General features: G+C 44.6%; 1 protein-coding gene across 2 annotated transcripts in view; it reads right to left on the minus strand.

The window, feature by feature from the left end:
* The window catches only part of PRKCB (protein kinase C beta), a gene marked incomplete at its 3' end in the record, with an annotated part of 192908 nt that overhangs the window by 48238 nt on the left and 123075 nt on the right, over positions 1-21595 (minus strand). For both annotated transcript variants that reach the window (XM_081338042.1, XM_081338041.1), the window contains exons 8-9: positions 20608-20704; positions 10028-10174 (exon numbers count right to left, since the gene is read on the minus strand). In XM_081338042.1, the coding sequence (XP_081194168.1) occupies positions 10028-10174; positions 20608-20704 (244 nt within the window). The remainder of the gene's footprint in view (positions 1-10027; positions 10175-20607; positions 20705-21595) is intronic.

Raw genomic sequence — 21595 nt, forward strand, 5'->3', positions numbered from 1 at the left:
ACTGTTATTGAACCAGGTTTCATCCAGTCTGTAGCTGTACAATTTTTTTTCTCCCAAGTGTAAAACCTTAGTTTTCTTTACATTACATTTCATTTTGTTAGGTAGGGCCCAGTGTTCCCATCTGTCGAGATCCATCTGGATCCTGAACTTGTCTTCTGGGGTGTTGGCTATTCCTACCAGCTTAGTGTCATCTACAAATTTGATGACTTCTGGGTCCCATCCACTAAATACAGTCACCCTATGGAATCCAGAAGGCACAACTTCTCTGACATAGTGCCTGCCTATGGTAAAGCCTCCTCTTAAGATCCAGTGAGCCTGGCCCTGTTGGGTTCAAGGAGGCTGTTGGGTTCAAGAGTTGATTCTTCCCCCAGGATGACAGATACATCTGCCGTAAACAGATGGTGTTTTGTTCCTGACATGCTGTGTTTTATCCTTTTATTGTTGCTTTTATGCAGTGACATTTCTAACCCTGTTAGATGCTCAGAGTCACTCATGAGAGGGCAGTTATATAAATTGAGTAAGTAAATAATGAACAGCAGAGAGCTTCTGTGCTGCAAAACTACTGTTGACATGTGTGTAGCCTTGTAGATTAATGTTTTGTTTTTCCCTTTGCCCTAATTTCTTAACTTCAATCCTCCCTGCCTAGCTTCAGATGTAGAAAGAGACAGGGTTATTCTGCCTACCTACATTGCATTGTGTCATGGAATTTGGGGGTGATCTGGATAATCTCTTGGGTTGATCTTGTGCCCAATATTTGCTCTTGGTCAGTTGCCTGAGCCTACTGGGTCAGAACTCTGGACTGCCTTCACAAACTGACCAAAGACCAACCAGCCACTCCTGAGAGCATATAGTAGTAGGCCTAGGAATGCTCAGAACTGCTGTAACAGAACAGCCTCGTTTTGCTAAATGCCAGCCTGCCGTATGGGAGAGGGAATTGCTGGGAAGCTGGAAACCAAAATTACTCATTGTCCCGAGACATCAGCTCAGCTCATCGTTCCAAGAGGCTTGGGAGGGAGCCGGCCAGTGCAGGGACCGTTACCAAAACAAATCCTTTGAATGTAACTGGACAATAGGGAGATAACAGGGGTGATGGATGGGAAAGGGAAAGTTAGCTAGGGAACATTCGAGTGCAAACTTTTAGTTCTGGCTTTGCTGAACTGTAACCACCTGGTCTTTATGAAAGTATATCTCTTGCACAAATGGAGTTGTGGGGCTTTGTTTCCCAAGAATCCAACGTGGGGGGGCAGGAATTAGGAGGCAGGCAGGCCTTCTTCCCTTGGGCTGGAAGCAGGGTTTTCTAGACTCAGGGGTGATAAATCAAAGAAGAGAAGAGCTGCCTACCAAGAAAAGCTGGACTCCTGGCCAAGCCCTAGTGGGATGTGAGGACATGGCCTCGACTAAGCTCATCCTGAACACGGGTGAACAATCACGATGGTTGCAAAGCCTTCAGTGACCAGACCCACGCTAGAACAAGAAACACCCTCCAACTGGTGCTCAAGAAACCAGGCTGATTCCACCCCCTTTTCTCTCCATGCCTAATAATGGGACCGGAGGGGAGGGGAAAGGGCTTGGAAATCTCCCTTTCATCCAAATCAGCTCCTTCGTACCGGCCCGGGACAGTTCTGGAGGAAGAAAACGACACTGGCCATTCCAAGAAAGGAGCCCGCCCTTTGCCCATCCGACCAGCCGGGGGTCAGGATGAACGGAGCTGCAATCCAGCTGTGGGTGCAGGACAGAGGCCAAGCCACCCACTCGGCAGGGCAAGCCAGCCCAGGGCTCTCCTCTCAGGGCTTATCCGGCACGTCAAGCCAGTTGCCATAGCTTGTAGATTTGTTATAACAGACCAAAACGGCAGCGTTTCCCGCCAGGATCGTTTTCCATTGTGAATCACATCAAGGCAAAGGAAGCCTTCTGGTAAAAGTGCCACCGTCACCCTGCCAGTTATTAAGACACACGGCTTCAATTTGCTGGGAAGATAGCTTTGGAAGGAAGCACTGCCAGGCCACCCCAGCTCACGTTTCATTCCAATAAAATCGACACCTTCTTTGGAAATGAATTATTCCGGCATGCAGAGAGTCACCACCAGGGAAGCTCTGGATCCGGGGAGGCTCCTCGGATGTCAGGTCCGGAGCAGGGCAGATCGCTCTCGAGGCGCCCTTTAGCTGCCTTCCGCATCCAGAGCGGGCAGAGGGGAAGCAAGAGATCTGTTACCGTGTCAAGGTGGGAGAAAGAGAAACAGAGCCTAAAGCTGGGAGCTGACCCACAGATAGTCCATTTACTTAGCAGCCAGTTGAAGTTACAACGGCACTGCAAAAAGCGACTTATGACTGGTCCTCGCACTTACGACCCCCCCCAGTCGCATGATCAAAATTCAGGCACTTGGCAACCGGAAGGTATCTATGACAGTTGCCCTGTCCCAGGATCACGTGATCATCATTACTGACCTATCTCGGTGGCTTCCAAAGTCAGTGGGGGAAGCCAGATTGGCTTAATGACTGCATGACTCACTTAACAACCACAGCAAAAAAGGTCACAGATTCAAGCGTGACTCACTTAACAACTGCCTCACTTAGCAACAGGTTCCATTCCCAACAGTGGTCACGTATGCCTAGAGTCCAGCGATGACTGAGCTTCATTATTTAATAGCTACTCAAGCTCTTAAGTTGCAACGAAAAGTAACGCATCTGAGCCTCTTCCTTGAATTCCCTTCTCTTGGGCAGAGAAATGCACAACTGTGTTCCTGCAGAGAACTCTGATGTGCCCCTTGTGGCGCTTGGATGCCAGAGGGCTGAGCCAGTCTATGGGACTGGCTTTATCGAGGCCAGGACCAGCTTCTCTGGGGCTGTCAGTTCTTAAAAAGGCTCTGAGTCGGGAAGGGCAGCTCCCAGTTAAGAGTACGTGGCTACAGCTACGGCTCCCTTGGTTCCTGGTCCAACAGGGCTTGGCTTTCAAATAAGAGAATTACTGGAGCTTTATTAATGTTAATCGTAACAGCACCGAAGACAAGCAACTGCTCTGACTAAGTGAGGAATCCTGCATTTCTACATCTGTGCATTTAATTTTTGTTTCCTGAGTGATCAGCTTCCCATTAGTCTCTGTTAAATTTCATTCTTTTCTGTATATCTCAAGATTGTTTCAAGCTGTTATTTTCTGTCTGAGAGCATTAGCTGTGACACCCAATCTCATATCATCCTATTCTCCACCAGAGTTGAAGAAAGCTTTTAAAAATACTTGTCACAGATCTGCTCCTACATCAAGATAACAAACCAAAGAAAAACAGCTTTGTACATCAATGATGCCTAGTCAATTGGAAATGAGGCAAATAATATAAAACCTTATTCAATTGTGACCTAGCAAATCCTGAAAAATAAACTTGCAGACGAGGTTCACACAGCAGGCTGTGCCACAGCAAACTGGATGCACCAGAAAACAATCCCTGGAGTGTAAAAAAGAAAAATTAAAATTGACTAGACTTCGGAAATGAAAAGCCGTTCCTGCAGACCAGGCACCAGTAACCAAGCCCTCCTCTGCTGCTTCCCCAGTGCTGTTTATCTCCCCCACCCCCAGGTTGCACATCTCTCGAGACCCCCGAAGCCAGCACAGGGTCCGGGCCCTGCCGAGTGCCTCTCTCGTCAGCAGGCAGGGCCATCCCCCGCCACCTGCAGCGTGGAAATGCTGCCACGGAGTGCAAAGCTGTAATTTCCCAGTGTGCAAAATTAAATGGGGAGAGATATGGGAGGGCTTGCCACTGCTGTAAATCTTTTAATAGGCAAGTCTTGTGCAGAGACTTGTGCGGGATCACGCAGGCTGCAAGCCAAAGCCCGGAGCAGCTTGTCTCCCCAAAAGACGTGGCTTGGCATCGGCAGGGAAATGACTCATCTGAGAAGGCAGGACTGGGGCGGAGAGATGGTTGCTTCAAGGCCGCTCCAAGCCTCGCAGCCCCCTCCCCCCCACTCCCTGCTCCCCCCCCTTCAGAGCAGAAGCAGACTCCTTCCCTTCCCTTCCCTTTGCATCACCCCTCCCCAGCCCTGAGGCTCCGGCAGAATGGAGCGAAGTTCAGGAAGCAATCAGCTAACCCTATCTTCTCCAAAGCTTGTGTCCTGTCTTCCTCCCGTAACTCTCTAACTCCAAATCAACTGGCCAGGATGCAAGCTGGCCTGGCTCTGAGCTGCAATAGGAAGTATTTGGAAGCCCCTTCCCTCTCCCAGTACCCTAGAGCAGGAGTCCCCAACCTGCGGGCCGCAGCCTGGTACCAGTTCATGGCCTGTTGGCCATCGAGCCGCAGGAATGGCTGCACGCACCCTCCCCACTCACGCTAGTGCTGCTGCATGGGTGCTAGCGGCCCCATTTATGCATGCACGCAGGCACCAGTGTGGGCACCAGTGCTACCAGCACCACCATGGGTGTGTGTGGCCCGCTTGTGGATGCCCACTTACATTTCCCTGCTCCTCCCTTTCCCTCCAGGCTGCCAACCCAGAAAGGTTGGAGAGCTCTGCCCTAGAGCAAAGAAGGACTGGCATTCCAAGGGGAGTCTCTGGAACCAACAATCCCAGTTCAAACAGCCTTCCTTCCTTCCTTCCTTCCTTCCTTCCTTCCTTCCTTCCTTCCTTCCTTCCTTCCTTCCTTCCTTCCGATCTGCTGCCCACCTCCATTTTGGCACCTCACTGGCTCCATGGAGAGACAGGAGTTCCCTGGGGTGGGAGGAGACAGGAGAGGGGGAGTCTGCATGTCTCAAATTTCACAGAGGATCAAAGCATCCCAAACAGTACAGGAAGGACATCCTGAAATCAGCACCTGTACAAACCAAACACCTCTGCTCCCACCAAACAACAGTCCGCCTATAAAACCAAGTCCCTGGTTTTCTCTGCAGACTATCCTCAAGAACGGAGCCTTTTGTTCTTGAGAATAAAATCTTCTTTGCACAGTATGTCTGGATTTCATTTTTTATTTGTTCTTGCATCACCCTGGTTCGTGAAAATCTCAATTATTCTTCTAACACTTTCCTTCCTTCCTTCCTTCCTTCCTTCCTTCCTTCCTTCCTTCCTTCCTTCCTTCCTTCCTCCCTCTTTCTTTTCTTTCTCTCCTTCCTTCCTTCCTCTCTCTATACACACATACATGCACACATAAATTTATTTATTTATTTATTTGATTTGTATGCTGCCCTTCTCCCTAAGGACTCAGGGAGAATAAATATAATCTTATTTTAAATATAATCTTATTTTAAAAAAATAAATATAAATATAATCTTATTTTAAAAAATTAAAAAGATAAAAACTAATACGAACTATCATAAAGTGGGAAAAAGAAAAGAAACAGAAAGAAATCAAAGTTACATGTGCAAGAAAGGAAAAAGAAAACAAAACAGAAAGGAAAAAGATGAAAAGAACCAACTTCCAGTCTTCATCACAGCAGTTATAAATACAATCATAAATTTACCTCTTACTCTGTGATTACAACATTACTCTTTTTTCTTATAATCTATTCTGTGTAGAGGCCTGGGGGAAAAAATGGAAAAATTTCCCTTTTTTCCAAAGTTGTTCAGAAAAATAATGGGGGAAAAACCTATTTTTCCACAATTTTTTCAGTTTTTTTCCAGGCCTTCCCATTTCTAATCCTGTGTAACTATCAAAACCATAAATCATAAGTTTATTTTTTTTCTGTTTTGTGCAAAAAGTCCCTAAGGGGCTGCCAGTCAGCAGTAAACACAGATACAATCTTTTCTCTGATCAAAGAATTTAGCCATCTCAGCGAGTTCCATCATCTTCACCAACTCTTCCTCCAGTGAGGATAAGGCCAAATCTTTCCATCTTTGTGCATATGATAATCTCACTGCAATTATCAGGTGCAAAACAAAATTCCATGACTTTTCCCCAACTGTTTTTCCTCTGTTCTCGATTGTACATTAATCTTTAAAATCCTGAAATCAACATAAGTATCTGAATCCAGACTTTTCCAGATATTCCACCACTTTTCCACCAAACATAGTAAAATGTCCCTTTCTCACATTTCCAGCATACATTTGAAGTGTTTTTACATATTCTAGACAATTTCTCTGGTGACATACACTCATCCTTAATTCCAGGTTGCTTCTCTCCTTGGTTATTTTCCATCCATTGTTTCTTGTCTTGCCTTCTGGTGCTTTGGAGAATATGTTGACCCCCCTCTTCTTTGTGGCAGCCCCTCAAATACTGGAATACTGTTATCATGTCCCCACCCCCGAGTCCTTCTTTTCTCTAGACTGGCCAGACCCAAGTCGGGCAAACCTTGTCCTTCTCTTCCCTTTGCATCTTGTAACCCCTTAGACTTTACTCGTGGTTTTTCCCTCTGCCACACAAATTTAGATATATCCCCCTGCCATTGTCTAAACGGCACGTCAGCTGTCAAAACAGTTATTGTCTGAAACAAACAAATCATTGTATCACAGAATTGCTCCCCAGCAATGACAATTGTGGTTTCTCCCATCCACCTTTATTCATTCTTGTCTTAACATAGTTATTTTGGAATAACATGCAGTTAGTATTTTTTCATAATGATACCCAGATATTTTACCCTCTTCCCAATCTTAAAACCTGTTTTATCCATCAATTCATATTTTTGTTAACATCTTTTGTCTTCTTTTCATTAATCTTGAAACCTGCTAATGCACCAAACAGCCCCAGCATTTTCTATTGTTTCCTGCCCAGAAAAAAAGCTGCTTCTTTACATCAGCTGGGAAAAGGTGGTACTGCAAACCTCTGTGTTTTAATCTTGCAAAAACCTACAGCTAAATTTGGCATTAAGTGGTACCAGACTGGGCACCATTGCCTGGGAGAGCTTGGTGCTGACCCCCTCCCTTTGCAGAGAGCAGCAGCACTTGTGCCACAAATTGAGAAATGTCTGGAAAAACCAGGTTGCGCTCAGCTCAAGAAGCATTTTACAGACAAGAAACGGCAGACAAAGAGAAATATCAAGATTTCTTAGTGTAGGAATATGGAGAACTTAAGGAAGTCAAGAGAACAATTGACTGCAGAGAGATTTAGATTTCAGTGGTTTTCAGACACAGTCAAGAGAAAGATTTAATATAGATAAAAAAGTAATAGGAATTGAACAACGTAAGACGAATTTAAGACTGAACTATGTACAAATGATGAACACGGGATTGCTAAAATGTATATTTTTTTTGTTGAGTCTTGAAACAGCAAAAGAACAAGTTAAAGACTGCAAGATGAAATGAGTAAAAATTTCGGTTATAATATATAGATGAATCAATGGGAGAGAATGTGGTTAAAAGGATGGAAATTCACATTGTATTATAAGAGAATTTTTTAATAAAATGATGCACCTTTGTTATACCACATCAGATAAATTATCTAGGTCTAGGATATATTAACTAGTACCTCTAGTTAATGCTGGAAATGTGAAAAACACGAAGGGTCATTTTACCATGCATGGTCGACTTATGAAAAAGCAAAAACATACTGTAAACAAATATGACGATAACTGAAAATTTAAAGATCAATATTCAGATGAAACCAGTTTTTTTAATGAAACTTTGTAGGAAATGACCAGGCTGAGCCCGAGAGAGGGGTCAAATGTGTCATCAGTCATGAGTCCCTGCCCAAGAGACCTAAATCCAGCCCCCCTTGAATTCCTTTTCATTCTTATCTCCCTCTCATTTCCCTTGACCGTTAGTTGGTCAGATTCTTGTAGAATCTACCCAGCTTGCAATACACATTTGAACTGCCTGAATCACTTGAGTTTCCTGGTGCTTGACTGATTTATGGATAACCAATTGTAAAAGTCTTGTGCAGATTGATTTTGTACATGCAGAAAGATAATTATATGCATAACAGTAAAGAAATACTGAAACACCCACAAGGGAGGAGTGGATTGTGAAGATGACAGAATCTGCAGAAATGGCAAAACTGTGCTGCTTGATCAGGGATAAATAAGCACTTTTATAAAAGATTGGAAGCTTTTTATGGTCTTTTTGCCATAAATGGGAAAAAAATGAAATATTGATTTCTGATTATGTTGATTAAAAACGGTTGAATACGAGAAGAAGGGAACCCTGTAACACAATTTTAAAGAGGAAGGCAGGATAATAACTTTGTCTGCAACTGCTGTAAAGAAGATTGATTTTTTTAAAAAAATCTTTCAAGCGTTTTTTCACTTGTTAAAATCTTTTTCTTAACTTCATTTCCATATGTGCTTTTTTTAGTTCTGTAAAAACTTCTAATGAAAATGATATATAGCAGAAAGTTCTGTGAACATGAACCGTCCATTCTGTAGGGCCGCACAGGACTTCACCTCCCTCTTGCCCTGCTGAGTCTCCCTGGATCTTCAGTTATGGCTGAGACAAGGCACAGTCTTCCAAAGAGACCTTTGCTCTGATGAACGGACACAGCGATTGCCCTCTTTTGGCAACCTCTCCCTCTCTGAAGACCGAACTGTGAGCAAGGAGTCATTGCCTGTCATGTTCTTTGTTCACTTTTCAATGAGCAGAAGAACCTTCACGTACAGGGAATAAATGTTTCTGACTTTAACATTTCTACTGGATGCTTTGCAGATTCTGCAATCATAGAATCTAGGGCTGGAAGAGAACTTAAAGGTCTTCTAATCCAACTCTCTGCCTATACCAAGGGTCCCCAACCCCCGGGCCGTGGACCAGTACCGGGCTGCGGCATGCCAGCAACCGGTCCACACAAACAAGCAAAGCTCCATCCACGAGATGCAGGCAGCACGCAAAACCACACACCCTACAGTCCACGGAAAAACCTCTCTCCACGGAACTGGTCCCTGGTGCCCAAAAGGTTGGGGACCTCTGGCCTATACCATTCCAGACAAATGGTTGTCCAATCTCTTCTTGAAAACCCCCAGTGATGGTTTGAAAGAGGAGTCAAAGAGATTATCTACATTAATGTTGAACAGCCTTCTCTCAATAGAGGGAGAGGGATGTGACACCCCCTATCACCTGTTTACAACACAGTCCTTTCAGCAGTTCCAAGAAGGCTCCACAGCCATTTGCAATATTCAGGTGACCCTGAGGGCACAAGTGGCCTCAATGACTCTCGGAAAGAGCGCTAATGACCAGATGACTGCAAGGGATATAAATCCTTCCATTCTCCACCATTCAGTCAGAACTGAAGAAACTTCTTAGATGAGAAGTGAAACATCTTCAAGAAAAAACAAACTTGAAAAAGGACCTCAGGACTCCAGTGATGGAGCACCCACAACTTCTGGAGGCAAACTGTTCCACCGGTTAATTGTTCCCACTGTCAGGAAATTTCCTCCTTAGTTCCAGGTTGCTTCTCTCCTTGATTAGTTTCCATCCGTTGCTTCTTGTCCTGCCCTCAAGTGCTTTGGAGAATAGGTTGACCCCCTCTTCTCTATGACAGAAGACAGCTATCATGTCTCTTCTGAGCCTTTTCTTCCTTAAGTTAAACATACCTACTTCCCTTAACCGTTCCTCCTAAGATTTATCCTGCAGATTTTGGCCACTGAGATAGAAGAGCCACTGCTGTTCCATACCTATTGGCCTTCTGTGGAAGCCCATTCAACCTTTGTTCATATACCTTCACGGAAGCTCCCACTCAAGCCAGCTTCCATCCAAGTTCCCATTTATGGCATTTCAATCTCAAAAATAATAGGTCTGCTGATACCCAACTGGCACCAGTTAGAATATTCTTCCGATGATTGAGAGCCAAACTGGTGCACACAATCTTACAGGGCTGACCACAAATTGTAACCGAAGTAGAAAAACAACTTTCTGAAAACAACTGTGCCACCATATGGTTTCTGTTGTTTTGGCCTAGTGCAACTTTGGCCCCTTGAAGATGTGTGGACTTTAATTCCATAGCTGGCTGGGGAATTCTGGGAGTTGGAGTCCACACAACTTCAAAGGACCAAGGTTAAGAAACACTGGCTTAGTGTGTTAATCTGCCTCGTGTTGTGAGTATTTGGTAAACCATATTCAAGCAAACTATGGCTTAGAAGAAGGTTGGATCCCAGTCAACAATGAAAGAGAACCTGAACGGCGCGCGCACACCTTTCCGAAGCTGCCTTTCCCCAGCACCATCAGGAAGTTGAAGTCAGACAGTTTCATGCGATCACGGTTCCCGTTGTTGTCAAATTTGGAGATGGTGTTGGACGTCTTTCCTTCTGCAGCCTTTGAACCTTGACCGATTCTCGCTCTCTAGAAAAGGAAAACACAATGAAATGAAGACCATGAAAGCAGACGAGGCTGAGCAAAGCAAGGCACACCGTCTATTCCCACGTGCACCAGGGGAGGTAGGAACACCTGGGTGGGCTATTTATTCGTTTCTTTGTTTGTTCAATTTTTATGGCCACCCATCTCAGTCAATGTCTATTACAGGTAGTCCTTGACTTACGACCACAAGTGAGCCCAAAATCTGTTGTTAAGTGAGACATTTGTTAAGTGAATTTTGCCCCATTTTCACGACCTTTCTTGCCACAGTTGTTAAGTGAATCACTGCCATTGATAAGTTGGCAACATGGTTGTTGGGTGAATCTGGCTTCCCCACTGACTTTGCCTGTCAGAAGGTTGCAAAATGTGATCACCTGACCCTGGGGAACAGCAACGGTCATACGAATGAACCAGTTACCGAGCAGCTGAGTTTCGATCACATGATCCCGGGGATGCTGCAAAGGTCGTAAGTGTGGAAAATGATCATAAGTCACTTTTTTCAGTGATGTAATTTTAAATGAACTGTTGTGAGTCGAGGACTATGTGTAGTTCTAAACAATCTCTAACTCTTCATGAAGACACCATAAATAACTTTCTTTTCTAATCACACTATTTGCTTCACAGTAATGAAGCAGCCTTGGGAAAATCCTTCTTATCATCCGAGTTTCCTTGAGAAGAGAGAAGCTCTGCCATTGCTAATGCTTTCCTGTTAGATCTCGATCTCTCTCTCTCTCTCTCACACACACACACACAACAAGCACACTTCTGCAAAAGTGTGTTTATAGGGTCCCAGATGGGAATAGCAGGCAGCAGGGAGAAGAACCCACGCCAATCCAGGGTTTTCCTTGGCAGCACCACAGCTCTGAGTATCTGCACCCCACCTGGCCCCGTGATGGATCTGGAGATGGAAAAGTTCTGGGGGCCGTAAGACAAAGTGCCCACCCAAATTCCTTCTCCTTACAAGACAGACCCCTCCTTCTCCACCACGACATCTGAGGCTCTCTCATTCCCTGGACAGAAAGAGAAGCAAAGAGGTCTCCCTAGATGTTGCCAGGGCAGACTTTGTAAGCCTGTGGGGGTAGGGGGAGCAGAAGAGTGATCCTCAGGACCCTGGAGTGGTAGTGGGGGGGCCCTTTATCTCTTACTGCTGCTCCAGCTCCCCAATCCCAATGGGGAACTTGGGTTAATTCTTAGCAAAGGGAGAAAAATGTTCTTTGCCATTCTTGCAAGCGTCCCCCCCCTTGGGAACTGATGAACATAGAGCAGCCACAAAGCCTAAGGAAAAAAAAGGGAGCAGGCAGGGCTAACACAAATCAGCCCCCCCCCCAAAAAAAAAACAGGGATGCCAGGAGAATAGATGAAAGTAGAGGGGCCTGCAAAGGAGCGTCCTTCCTGGGCCCTGGACAAGGCTCTCTGGGCGCTGTTTTTCCACACTTGCAGGCTTCAGTTGCCCTGGAAATCCATGGCTTCTTTTCATTCTAGCTGCATCTTGACGATCGTGAAAGCTAGCTTCCCGTATTTAGCACCCGAAAACCTTTTAAAAACTGTACTTGAACCTTTCCCATCACAGCCAAAAATGCTGTTTCTGCATCTCTCGTTGAAAACCCAATAGGCTCTGCCTGTCCCAGCAGCAACCCAACAAGAGGCAGCAACTCAGCAAACCCCTCTGCAAAGGAGACGGATGGGGCTTCCTTTCCAGAGCCCCCCCCCCCGTGACTGCTGAGCATCAGGAGCTTTCTCCCGTTGGGCTGGGGGTGGGGAGCGTAACGTACTGGGACATAATTTGTTAAACGCACAGAGACACACAGATAGCAATCTCATAATTTATTCATTTTAATTTCTGAGAAATACGTGGCATCGGAGGAGGCACTCACCGGGGCTCAGCCTAGCATGAAATTCCATTAAGCTGAGTCAATTGGAAGCTCCTCCAGGCTCCAGCAGAGGCCCAGAAGATCTGCTGGTGCCCCCCTTGATGAGGGGTTTGCAGTTCTCTCCCAGAAACCCCCCTCCCCCTCCTGACATTTGGGAAGGTGTCTGCTGATGGCATCCCTCCCCAGCCACCCCTCTGTTACCGAGGGACGGCCCTGGACCACGTCACAAGCTCTCTGCTGGCGATTTCCCATCATTCGCACATGGTTCTGGCCTGGATGCGTCCAGATTTGCCAGGCACCTGACAGCCCCGACCCCACCAGCAATGCTGGCAAGGCTAAGCCAGCCTGTAGCCCTAAACCCTGCTGGCCAGTCGTATTGGGATCTTTGGCCGAGTCCGGGGAGGCGGTGGGGGGGGAGGAGGGAAACAAAGAAGCCCAGGGAAGCCTTGGCAAAATTAACTTTCCTCCACAAGTTGGATGAGGGAAAGAAGCCAAAGCCCCCCCCCCGACCCTCCCCACCAGCAGCGTCTGCACTGAGTAAGCCGTAAGCCAGCTGCTCTTGTTGCCTGTGGATTTGCTCTCGCTCAAGCCGTTTTCTTCCAAATGTGCAGCCATTATTAAGAGTGTTAATTTCCCTTGAATGGAGCTCCTGGGCTCTTGTTTCTCCTGTGGTGGTGAAAAACTATACTTTTGCTCCCTGTGTCAAAGCAGCTTAAACAAAGCCATTCCTCCATAATGCGCAGTCAAAGGCTGACAAAACTAGGCTGACATAGTAGGTGGTTTGACTAAAGGTTGGGGTGGAAGGAAACCTGCCAGAGTTGCCCTCATGGTTTCTTCTCAGCCCTTTTATTTCTCCTCCTCACCCCTTAAATTCTTTCTCTGTTTCCTCTTCATTCTCCTCAGAACAATTCTGGCTATCAAGGGCCACCCAGAGGTTTCCATCAGGGCCTCTGTTGTGGCAAGGCTTGAAGGCTTACTGATTTGGCCCTTTGCCCAATTGATAGGAGAAGGTGGCCGCAACCACCCACATAAAGCCTCACCCATGTTTTATAGGCACTAAGGCCATGACCACCCCCATGTTGACATTTTTACCCCCAAGAGAGTGGAGCAACCTCTTCAAACTTGCAGCTGGTGCTTCTAGCAATCCGAGACGGACCCATTTCCCAGCCCAGCCCAATGCAGCCGCCTCTCCCAGGGCCCAACAAATCCACCAAAGCAGGTCCTGTCCCAGAGCCCATTAGGGTGGTCTTTTGTTTTATTTTATATGACAGGGAAAAAAGCTAATTAAATATGGAAGGGATTGTTTATCGTGTCATTTGCATTTAAATAGCTCAATTAAGCTTAATTAAATTTAAATGAAAACAAATTTACTCTTTGTCCTACCTTGCCTAATCTTTTGGAGTGTGGCTCCCATTGTTAATTCCCGTCACCCATTTCCTGATACTGCCACATTTTTACACCCAATCTCTCAGCAAAATCCTCAGGGTCGCTCGATTCTGTCAGTTATGAGCCTGTGGCTTCTCTCTCCCTACCTTTTTAGCTGGGCATAAGCTCTCCTGGACAGCATGGAGACCCACCTGAGCAGGTGTGCCCTGGACTGCTCTCCGCACACCGTTGGTGGTTGCCACATGTGGCCAATGCAGCTTCATTCCCTGCCAAGGAGGAATCATCCCCACTGAATCTCAAACCTGGCCAGGCAGCCAGAGTTCCTGCTTGCTTCCCAGCAGGTGTAAATAGGAAATTATCCCATAATTGGATATTCTGCCTTCCTTCAAGACCCGTACAGAGCATCTTTCCGTCATTTTTCCCCAACCCTGTCATCAGTTGGGCTGACAGTAAGTGACTCATAATCACCTAGGGCTTTTCTATGATGTGTGTGTGTGTGTGTGTGTGTGTGTGTGTGTGTGTGTGTGTGTGTGTGTTAAAAATGGTTTCCCCCCCCCCAGTTCTGGGCCAACACTTTAACCACTCTTTCACATTTCCCCTTTTGGTGCTTAAGAGACAAAATACACAGCAGGAGGGCTGTTTTCAATTTATATTCTTATAAATTTAGCAAATCATTTGCTGTCACCTCTAGTGGCTTCTTGAGCTCCTGCTGCCTACCTGCAGATTCCCCAAGCCCAGAGGGTGGAACATTTTCTTATTTTATTTATTAAAATCCAGTGACTTACAGCGGCTTGCAGGGTAGAGCCGTGGTTCTCAACCTTTTCTTCACCATGGACCCCCTTTAAATACCTTTTGTGGCCACAGACCACCAAGGCTTAACTCAAGATTTAAATCATAACATTTCTTCAGGCCTTCGCAAACATCACGACCCCCCAGTGGTCCCGATGACCACAGGTCTAGAACCACTGGGGTAGAGCAATAACAGTTAAAAGATTTCCACGCTCCGGTCTAAAATCAATCCCTCAGAAAACCCCACAAAGAGGACAACAAAAGAAGGCCCAACTACAAAAAAGGATCCTCTACATCTGTTATCCTTTTAGTGAGCTGCTGATATATGAAGTATTTCCTATTCCTTTATTTTCAAAAAGTCCTTTGTGCTGCTCTTCGTTTCCCTTAATACCAAGAATTCCAGCTCTTTGCACAAGTATGCAGTTCCTCCTTAGTTCCTACTACTTTACCTCCTGAATTTAGTGCTAGGGCTAGTAGCAAGGACTAATTGAGGCCGGCTGATCTGCTTGTGTCTTCCTCCCACCCCAAAGTTGCAGGAGGCTGTGCTGAAGGTGCCCCTGGATTCCATTGGGGTCGGTCACCAGGACCAGACGCTTAGTCTTCCGAGCTTTCAGACTCTTGCTGGAGCCCCAGCTCAGGAAAGCTCTCTCTAGCAGAGTATGTGCTTTGGGCTGTTCTATGTATAGTATTTATGTGGTCCCTGGTTGTGTGTGGCTATTTAATTGTTGATTGGGGTATTGACAGTCAGCTATTAAGTTGTTGGCTGTTGTTCCCTTGTGCTGCCAAGCCCTCATTTCCTAAGGACTTGATAAGCTGGTGGTAAATCAGCACTCCTATTGACTAACTAAACCTCTGGTCCCAGTGACTGACCCAGATTGTGGATTCTGCAACATTATCCTGGGACACGTAGGTTTGCCTTCATTTGCGAAGGTGTCCCTCTGCAGACATGGAGATAGTCACAAATATCTGCAGCCACAAAATCAAAGCTCTTCTCTGCGGGCAGTTCAAGCAGCTGCATCTTTCACAAGGCTCAAACAACGGACTTCCTGTCTACAGGTTGTCCTCACTTAATGACAGATTGTTAGTGACCAGTCCAAGTTGCAGCTGACCGCCCCAGCAACCGGATTTCAAAGTTCTGATGGCTGCACTCCCCTGGTCACGTGATCACATTTTGGACACTTGGCAGCTGGCTTGTATTTGTGACCACTTGCAGTGCTGTCTGGTCGTGTGATCGTGGATTTTGGAATTTTTTTTGCCAATTTACTTCCAGTTTCCAGTTGGGGAAAATGAGTTTGCTTAATGACTGGGGCATTTGTTTAATGACCACCATAAAAAAGGTAGTAAAATCAAGCCTGGTCTGCAGTGTTCTGCTTAACTACTGCCATGACCTATGACTGTGTTCTGGACTCAATTGTAACTGTAAGCTGAGAACTACCTGTCTTTCTGTGTGGACAAATGTTTTCAAATAGGTTGCACAGCTCCAATAATGAAAGTCCCTTTTTCTCATCTGCTATTGTGACACATCCTTGTTTTTATCTAATACATCTTCTCTTTTGAGAGCTGAGTGCAATGAAATTTCATTTAATGCATGCTGATTAGTGTACATTTAAAGTGACAATAAAGATTCTATTCTATTCTATTCTATTCTATTCTATTCTATTCTATTCTATTCTATTCTATTCTATTCTATTCTATTCTATTCTATTCTATTCTATTCTATTCTATTCTATTCTATTCTATTCTATTCTATTCTATTCCATTCCATTCCATTCCATTCCATTCCATTCCATTCCATTCCATTCCATTCCATTCCATTCCATTCCATTCCATTTTTACAAGCTATACAGGTAAAAATGCTGGGAAAGATTGAGGGCAATAGAAGAAGGGGACGACAGAGAATGAGGTGGCTGGATGGAGTCACTGAAGCAGTAGGCGTGAGCTTAAATGGACTCCAGAAGATGGTAGAGGACAGGAAGGCCTGGAGGAACATTGTCCATAGGGTCGCGATGGGTCGGACACGACTTCGCAACTAACAACAACAACAAAATACAGGTAAATCTTTATTTACTGAGCAGTGACCATTTAAAGTTATGACAGCACTGAGAAGAGAGAGTTAGAGCCAGTTCTCAAAGTTGTGGCTGTTGCAGTGCACCTGTGGTGACATGATTGAAATTTGACAAAAGGTGCACATTTACGACAGTCGCAGTGTCCTGCTGTCACATGGTCACCATTTGTGACCTTCACAGTTGGCTTCTGACAAGCAGAGGCAATGGGGAAACCAGTGGGAAGTCACAAATTGCAGTCATATGACATCACACATAATGCTTAGTGATCGCAGCCAGAACTGATGAACTATTGTAAGTCAGGTGCAATTATGTGACTTTTCACTTTACAACTGTGTTGTCTAGTAATGAAGCTGCTGGTCCCAATTGCAATAGGTAAGTCAGGACCATCTGTATGTAGTGTTGCCACTCACTGTTTCAGCTTTGTACTTATTGTTCAAGCTGTGCTACAGGCATAGGCCAAGTTGTTTTCTGGCAGGAACATAAAACTGCCATCAGCACTGCCGGTGTCCGCTGATCTATTCTGAAGACATCCCAAATGGAAAAGTTTTGCTTCCTCATCCTCATCCTTTCTCAGACTCTCAAGGTATTCACATACCTATCCTTTACCCCTTTCACCTCCGATGTGCTCTTCCTTCTGACATGTATCGCTGTCCTTCCATTAAGCGTCTTTTACAAGTATCAGCCGATACTGGGTCACAGAGAAGACAGGTCTCCACTCTTCCTACTTCAGCTATTTTGTCACTGGGGTGATGAGGTCTCAATTTCAAATATTTAAGCAAGAGGGAGGCCAAAACTATACCTGAATTTGGGAAGGGGCAGAGAATAGATCTGGCCTTTTCTGCTCTCTTGCAGCTAAAACTGATCCTAAATTGCAAGATGGAAAAAAGGCAGGATATACATCTAAAAGGAATTTAAATTAATCTTCCTTGCAGCTGTTCAGGGTTGGGGAGATGCAGAATGTTAAACGAGGAAGCTGGGATGGAAATTGGCCATAAAAAAAAGAGTTGTTTCGTGTGAAATTCTGGGAGAGATTTGTGTTGTGTTGTTGAGGTTTGTGAGTGCTTTTCTGGCTTGGGCCTAGCTACTGGACTTTTCGTTCCCTAGCAACCACGGGGTGGAGTCAGAGAGCCCTTAAGAAGGAGAAGGAGCTCAAATTCAAAATTAAAAACATTACAGGTGAAAACGGGTGAGGAGGAGGAGGATTAAGGGGGGGGGGCGGATAAAGTGGATAAGGAGAAGATATTTTCCACTTCATGAAAGAATCAGGACAGGATCTATAGCACCATTTTGCTCAACACAAAAGGACTAAGAAAATATATTGCACTGCAAAGTGAGACTGGGAGGAGAAATGGAAGGTGGGTAGAGTACCCAGGAGTGAGAGAGCACAAAAAGCACTTGCCCAGGGCTCCCTTGATCATGGCAGAGCAACAGGGTGATGGGAAGGGGCAAGCAGAAGAGACCACCGTCTGGTGGCTTCAAAATGCCTATTTCTAAGAAACAAAACCCTTTTGTGCGCCACGGTGGTGCATTGGTGAGAATGAAGTATTGCAGGCTAATCAGCTCACTGCCAGGAGTTTGATCCTCACCAGCTCAAGCTTGACTCAGCCTCCCATCCTTCTGAGGTCAGTAAAATGAAGACCCAGATTGCTGAGGGCACTACGTAGACAGTTTAGAAAGAGCTGTAAATCTCTATACAGTGGTATAAAGTCTAAGTGCTATTGCTATTATTTTTAAGAATGTTGCTGTAAAAGAAGTGGGGACCAGAGGTGTCTTAAGCTGGCACAGCATGTAAGTTGCTCATTTCTAAAAAAATAAAATAATCTTTAAAAAGGAATATTAGGCAGAGCAATCCAAGCAGGCTCTTGTTTGTCTGTTCCTTTGACCCACATTCTCTTCTTCCCAAATAATTGAATATAATTTATCTGGCGAATAGAATAGAATAGAATAGAATAGAATAGAATAGAATAGAATAGAATAGAATAGAATAGAATAGAATAGAATAGAATAGAATAGAATAGAATAGAATAGAATAGAATAGAATAGAATAGAATAGAATAGAATAGAATAGAATAGAATAAAATGGAATGGAATGGAATGGAATGGAATGGAATCCTGGAGGTCTTCTAGTCCAGCCACCTGCTCAAGCAGGAGAACCTATACCATCTCAGACTATAAGTGACTATCTAGTCTCTTCTTAAAAACCTCCATTGATGGAGCGAGCGCCCATGATTTCTGGAGGCAAGCTGTTCCACTGGTTAATTGTCCTCACTGTTATGAAGTTTCTCCTTAATTCCAGGTTGCTTTTCTTTAGGTTTGCAACAAGCCATCCTCTTTTTTGGCAGTATTGTGACATTCATCTGAACAGTTTAAAAATCTTAGCCAGGCTCAAGGGTTTCATATTGATCTGTGGTGGAATCTCCAGCTAGACTGAAGGGAGGTGTTAAGAGGGGGGCAGGTTTGGACTCCTTGCACTGCAGGGAGCAGCACAGCCTGATCTCCCCCAGAGTCCCTGGAGCCTTATCTGACCATTCCCAGGGGAACGCAGTCAGTCTGGCGAGATTCATGCAACAGAGGTGAAAGTCTTTGTGTGAGACCATTCACGGGCGGTTCTGGGTTTCCTTGTTCCCAACATCATTGTATCGAACCAGAGTGAGTGGATTAGCCACTTCATTTGTTTGTATGTTGGATCCTGCATCAGTAGGAATGGGGCCACTTCTACATACTGGTCTAGTCAGTGGTTAAGGTTCCAGGCTAGAAACTATGAGATGGTTAGTTCTTAGGCATGAAAGCTGGCTGGGAGACTTTGGGCCAGTCAATCCTTCTCAGCCCAGCCCACTTCACAGAACTGTTGTGGAGAAAAGAGCAGCAGGAGGGCGTATTATGTACGTTTGCCACCTTGAACAATTTCCTGAAATGAACAAGGAATCTCAACCATGAGGAACAAATCCAGAAGCAGAGAACTGCCAGATGAATCCTAAGTGCATGTTGGCTGAATCATGAGTAGGGACAGGGGGAAAAACCTGCTGTATCTTTCTGCAAGATGAGCCAAGATTGATGGAGAAGAATAGAATAGAATAGAATAGAATAGAATAGAATAGAATAGAATAGAATAGAATAGAATAGAATAGAATAGAATAGAATAGAATAGAATAGAATAGAATAGAATAGAATAGAATAATGATAAATAGAACAGAATAGAACAGAACAGAACAGAATAGAATAATGATAAATAGAATAGAATAGAATAGAATAATGATAAATAAAATGGAATAGAATGTAGAATAGAATAGAATAGAATAGAATAGAATAGAATAGAATAGAATAGAATAGAATAGAATAGAATAATGATAAATAGAATAGAATAGAATAGAATAGAATAGAATAGAATAGAATAGAATAGAATAGAATAATGATAAATAGAATAGAATAGAATTATGATAAATAGAACAGAATAGAACAGAACAGAACAGAACAGAACAGAACAGAATAGAATAATGATAAAGAATAAAATAGAATAGAATAGAATAGAATAGAATAGAATAGAATAGAATAGAATAGAATAGAATAGAATAGAATAGAATAGAATAGAATAGAATAGAATAGAATAGAATAGAAGAATAGAATAGAAAATATGGAATGGAATGGAATAGAATGGAGTGGAACAGAACAGAACAATAGGAATAGGGATAAGAATAGAACAGAACAGAACAGAACAGAACAGAATAGAAATATTTTTTATTGGCCAAGTGTGATTGGACACACAAGGAATTTGTCTCTGGTGCAAAAGCTCTCAGTGTACATACAAAGCAAAAGAATCATCACCACCTTCATCCCAATAACAGGGGGGAGTAAAGAAGATAATAAGAAGGATAAATGATAATACTACAGCCATCCTGCATGGGCACAAATACTTAGACATAAGGCAGTGCTGTGGGAATTAGGTGTTTACCAGAGTGATGGCAGGAGGGAAAATGCTGTCTTTGTGTCTGGCTATCTCAGCCTGCAATGCCCTGTAGCGTTGTCCTGAGGGGAGGAGTGGAAACAGTTTGTGTCCAGGTTGTGAGGGGTCCATAGATATTTTCTAGCCCTCCTTCTGACATGCGCAATATACTATCTGAACTATTCAGACATTTGCCCTATTAATCGCAAGGACTCAGCTGGACAGTTCAACCTTGATCTGCTCCACGTGGAGTGGCATCTCCCAGAATGCAGGACTAACCGAGTTAACCTCTTGGGGCCCCGTGCTTGGCAAGGGCCACGAGAGGAGGCCTTGAGAGAGAACCGTCCACCTTTTGGAAACACAGCTCACCTCAAACTTCTGCCTGAACTCCTCGTTGCCTTCTTCACCTTCTGGAGGGACAGGAACGTTGAAGTATTCTCCCTCTTCCTGGCTCAGGAGTTTAAACCTGGGGAGAGCAAAAAGGGAGCTGTCAAAACAGTCCTGAGCTGGGGCTGCAGCCCCCAAAGGCCAGTTGGAGAATCTGACCAAGGGCCAGGCCTGGCCACGTCCTGCCCCAGGTATGTCCTATTTGTTGTTTTAATTAGCTGTGCTCACTTTTAAAGAAAGGAATGATCCAAGCGGACCATGCGTAGGTAACAGAGATCAACATTAAAGTACGCCAAGAACAATCCATCAGAATAGAGCTGGGAGGGACCTTGGAGGTCTTCTAGTCCAACCCCCTGCTCAAGTCGGAGACCCTGTACCATTTCAAACAAGTGACAAGTCTAGTCTCTTCTTAAAAACCTCGAGTGATGGAGCACCTACAAATTCTGATGGCAAACTGTTCCACTGGTTAATTGTCCTCACTGTTGGGAAGTTTATCCTTAGTTCTAGGTTGCTTCTCTGCTTGATTAGGTTCCATCCATTGTTTCTTGTCCTGCCTACAGATCTTTTGTAAATAAGTTGACCCTCTCTTCTTTGTGGCAACCTCTCAGATACCGGAATTCTGCTATCATGTCACCCCTAATCCTTCTTTTCTCCTAGCCAAACCCAAATCCCAAACAGAAGTGGATGAGAACGGAAACCTGAGTGAGGACAATGTGGGTGATATTTCAAAACCCTTTTCCCATGTCAAAAATGGGAAGCAAACAAAACCCACAGAGAGACAGAGTATGGCAAATGCCTCGTGCTTGTTTTGATTTGCAGGTTATTTAAAAATCGGCAATTCTTTCAAAATAGCATCTCCCACCCGCTGCTCATTCAACTGCTTAAGATTGGGCAGCCATGCCTGCCGGGAAGGCCTGTGTGGCTCCAGACAAAGAGGGGATTTTCAAAATTAAAAGGAGGAAGAAGCATC

Source organism: Vipera berus (genome assembly GCF_964194415.1).
Source record: "Vipera berus genome assembly, chromosome: 13".
In the NCBI taxonomy this organism is placed as follows: domain Eukaryota; kingdom Metazoa; phylum Chordata; class Lepidosauria; order Squamata; family Viperidae; genus Vipera; species Vipera berus.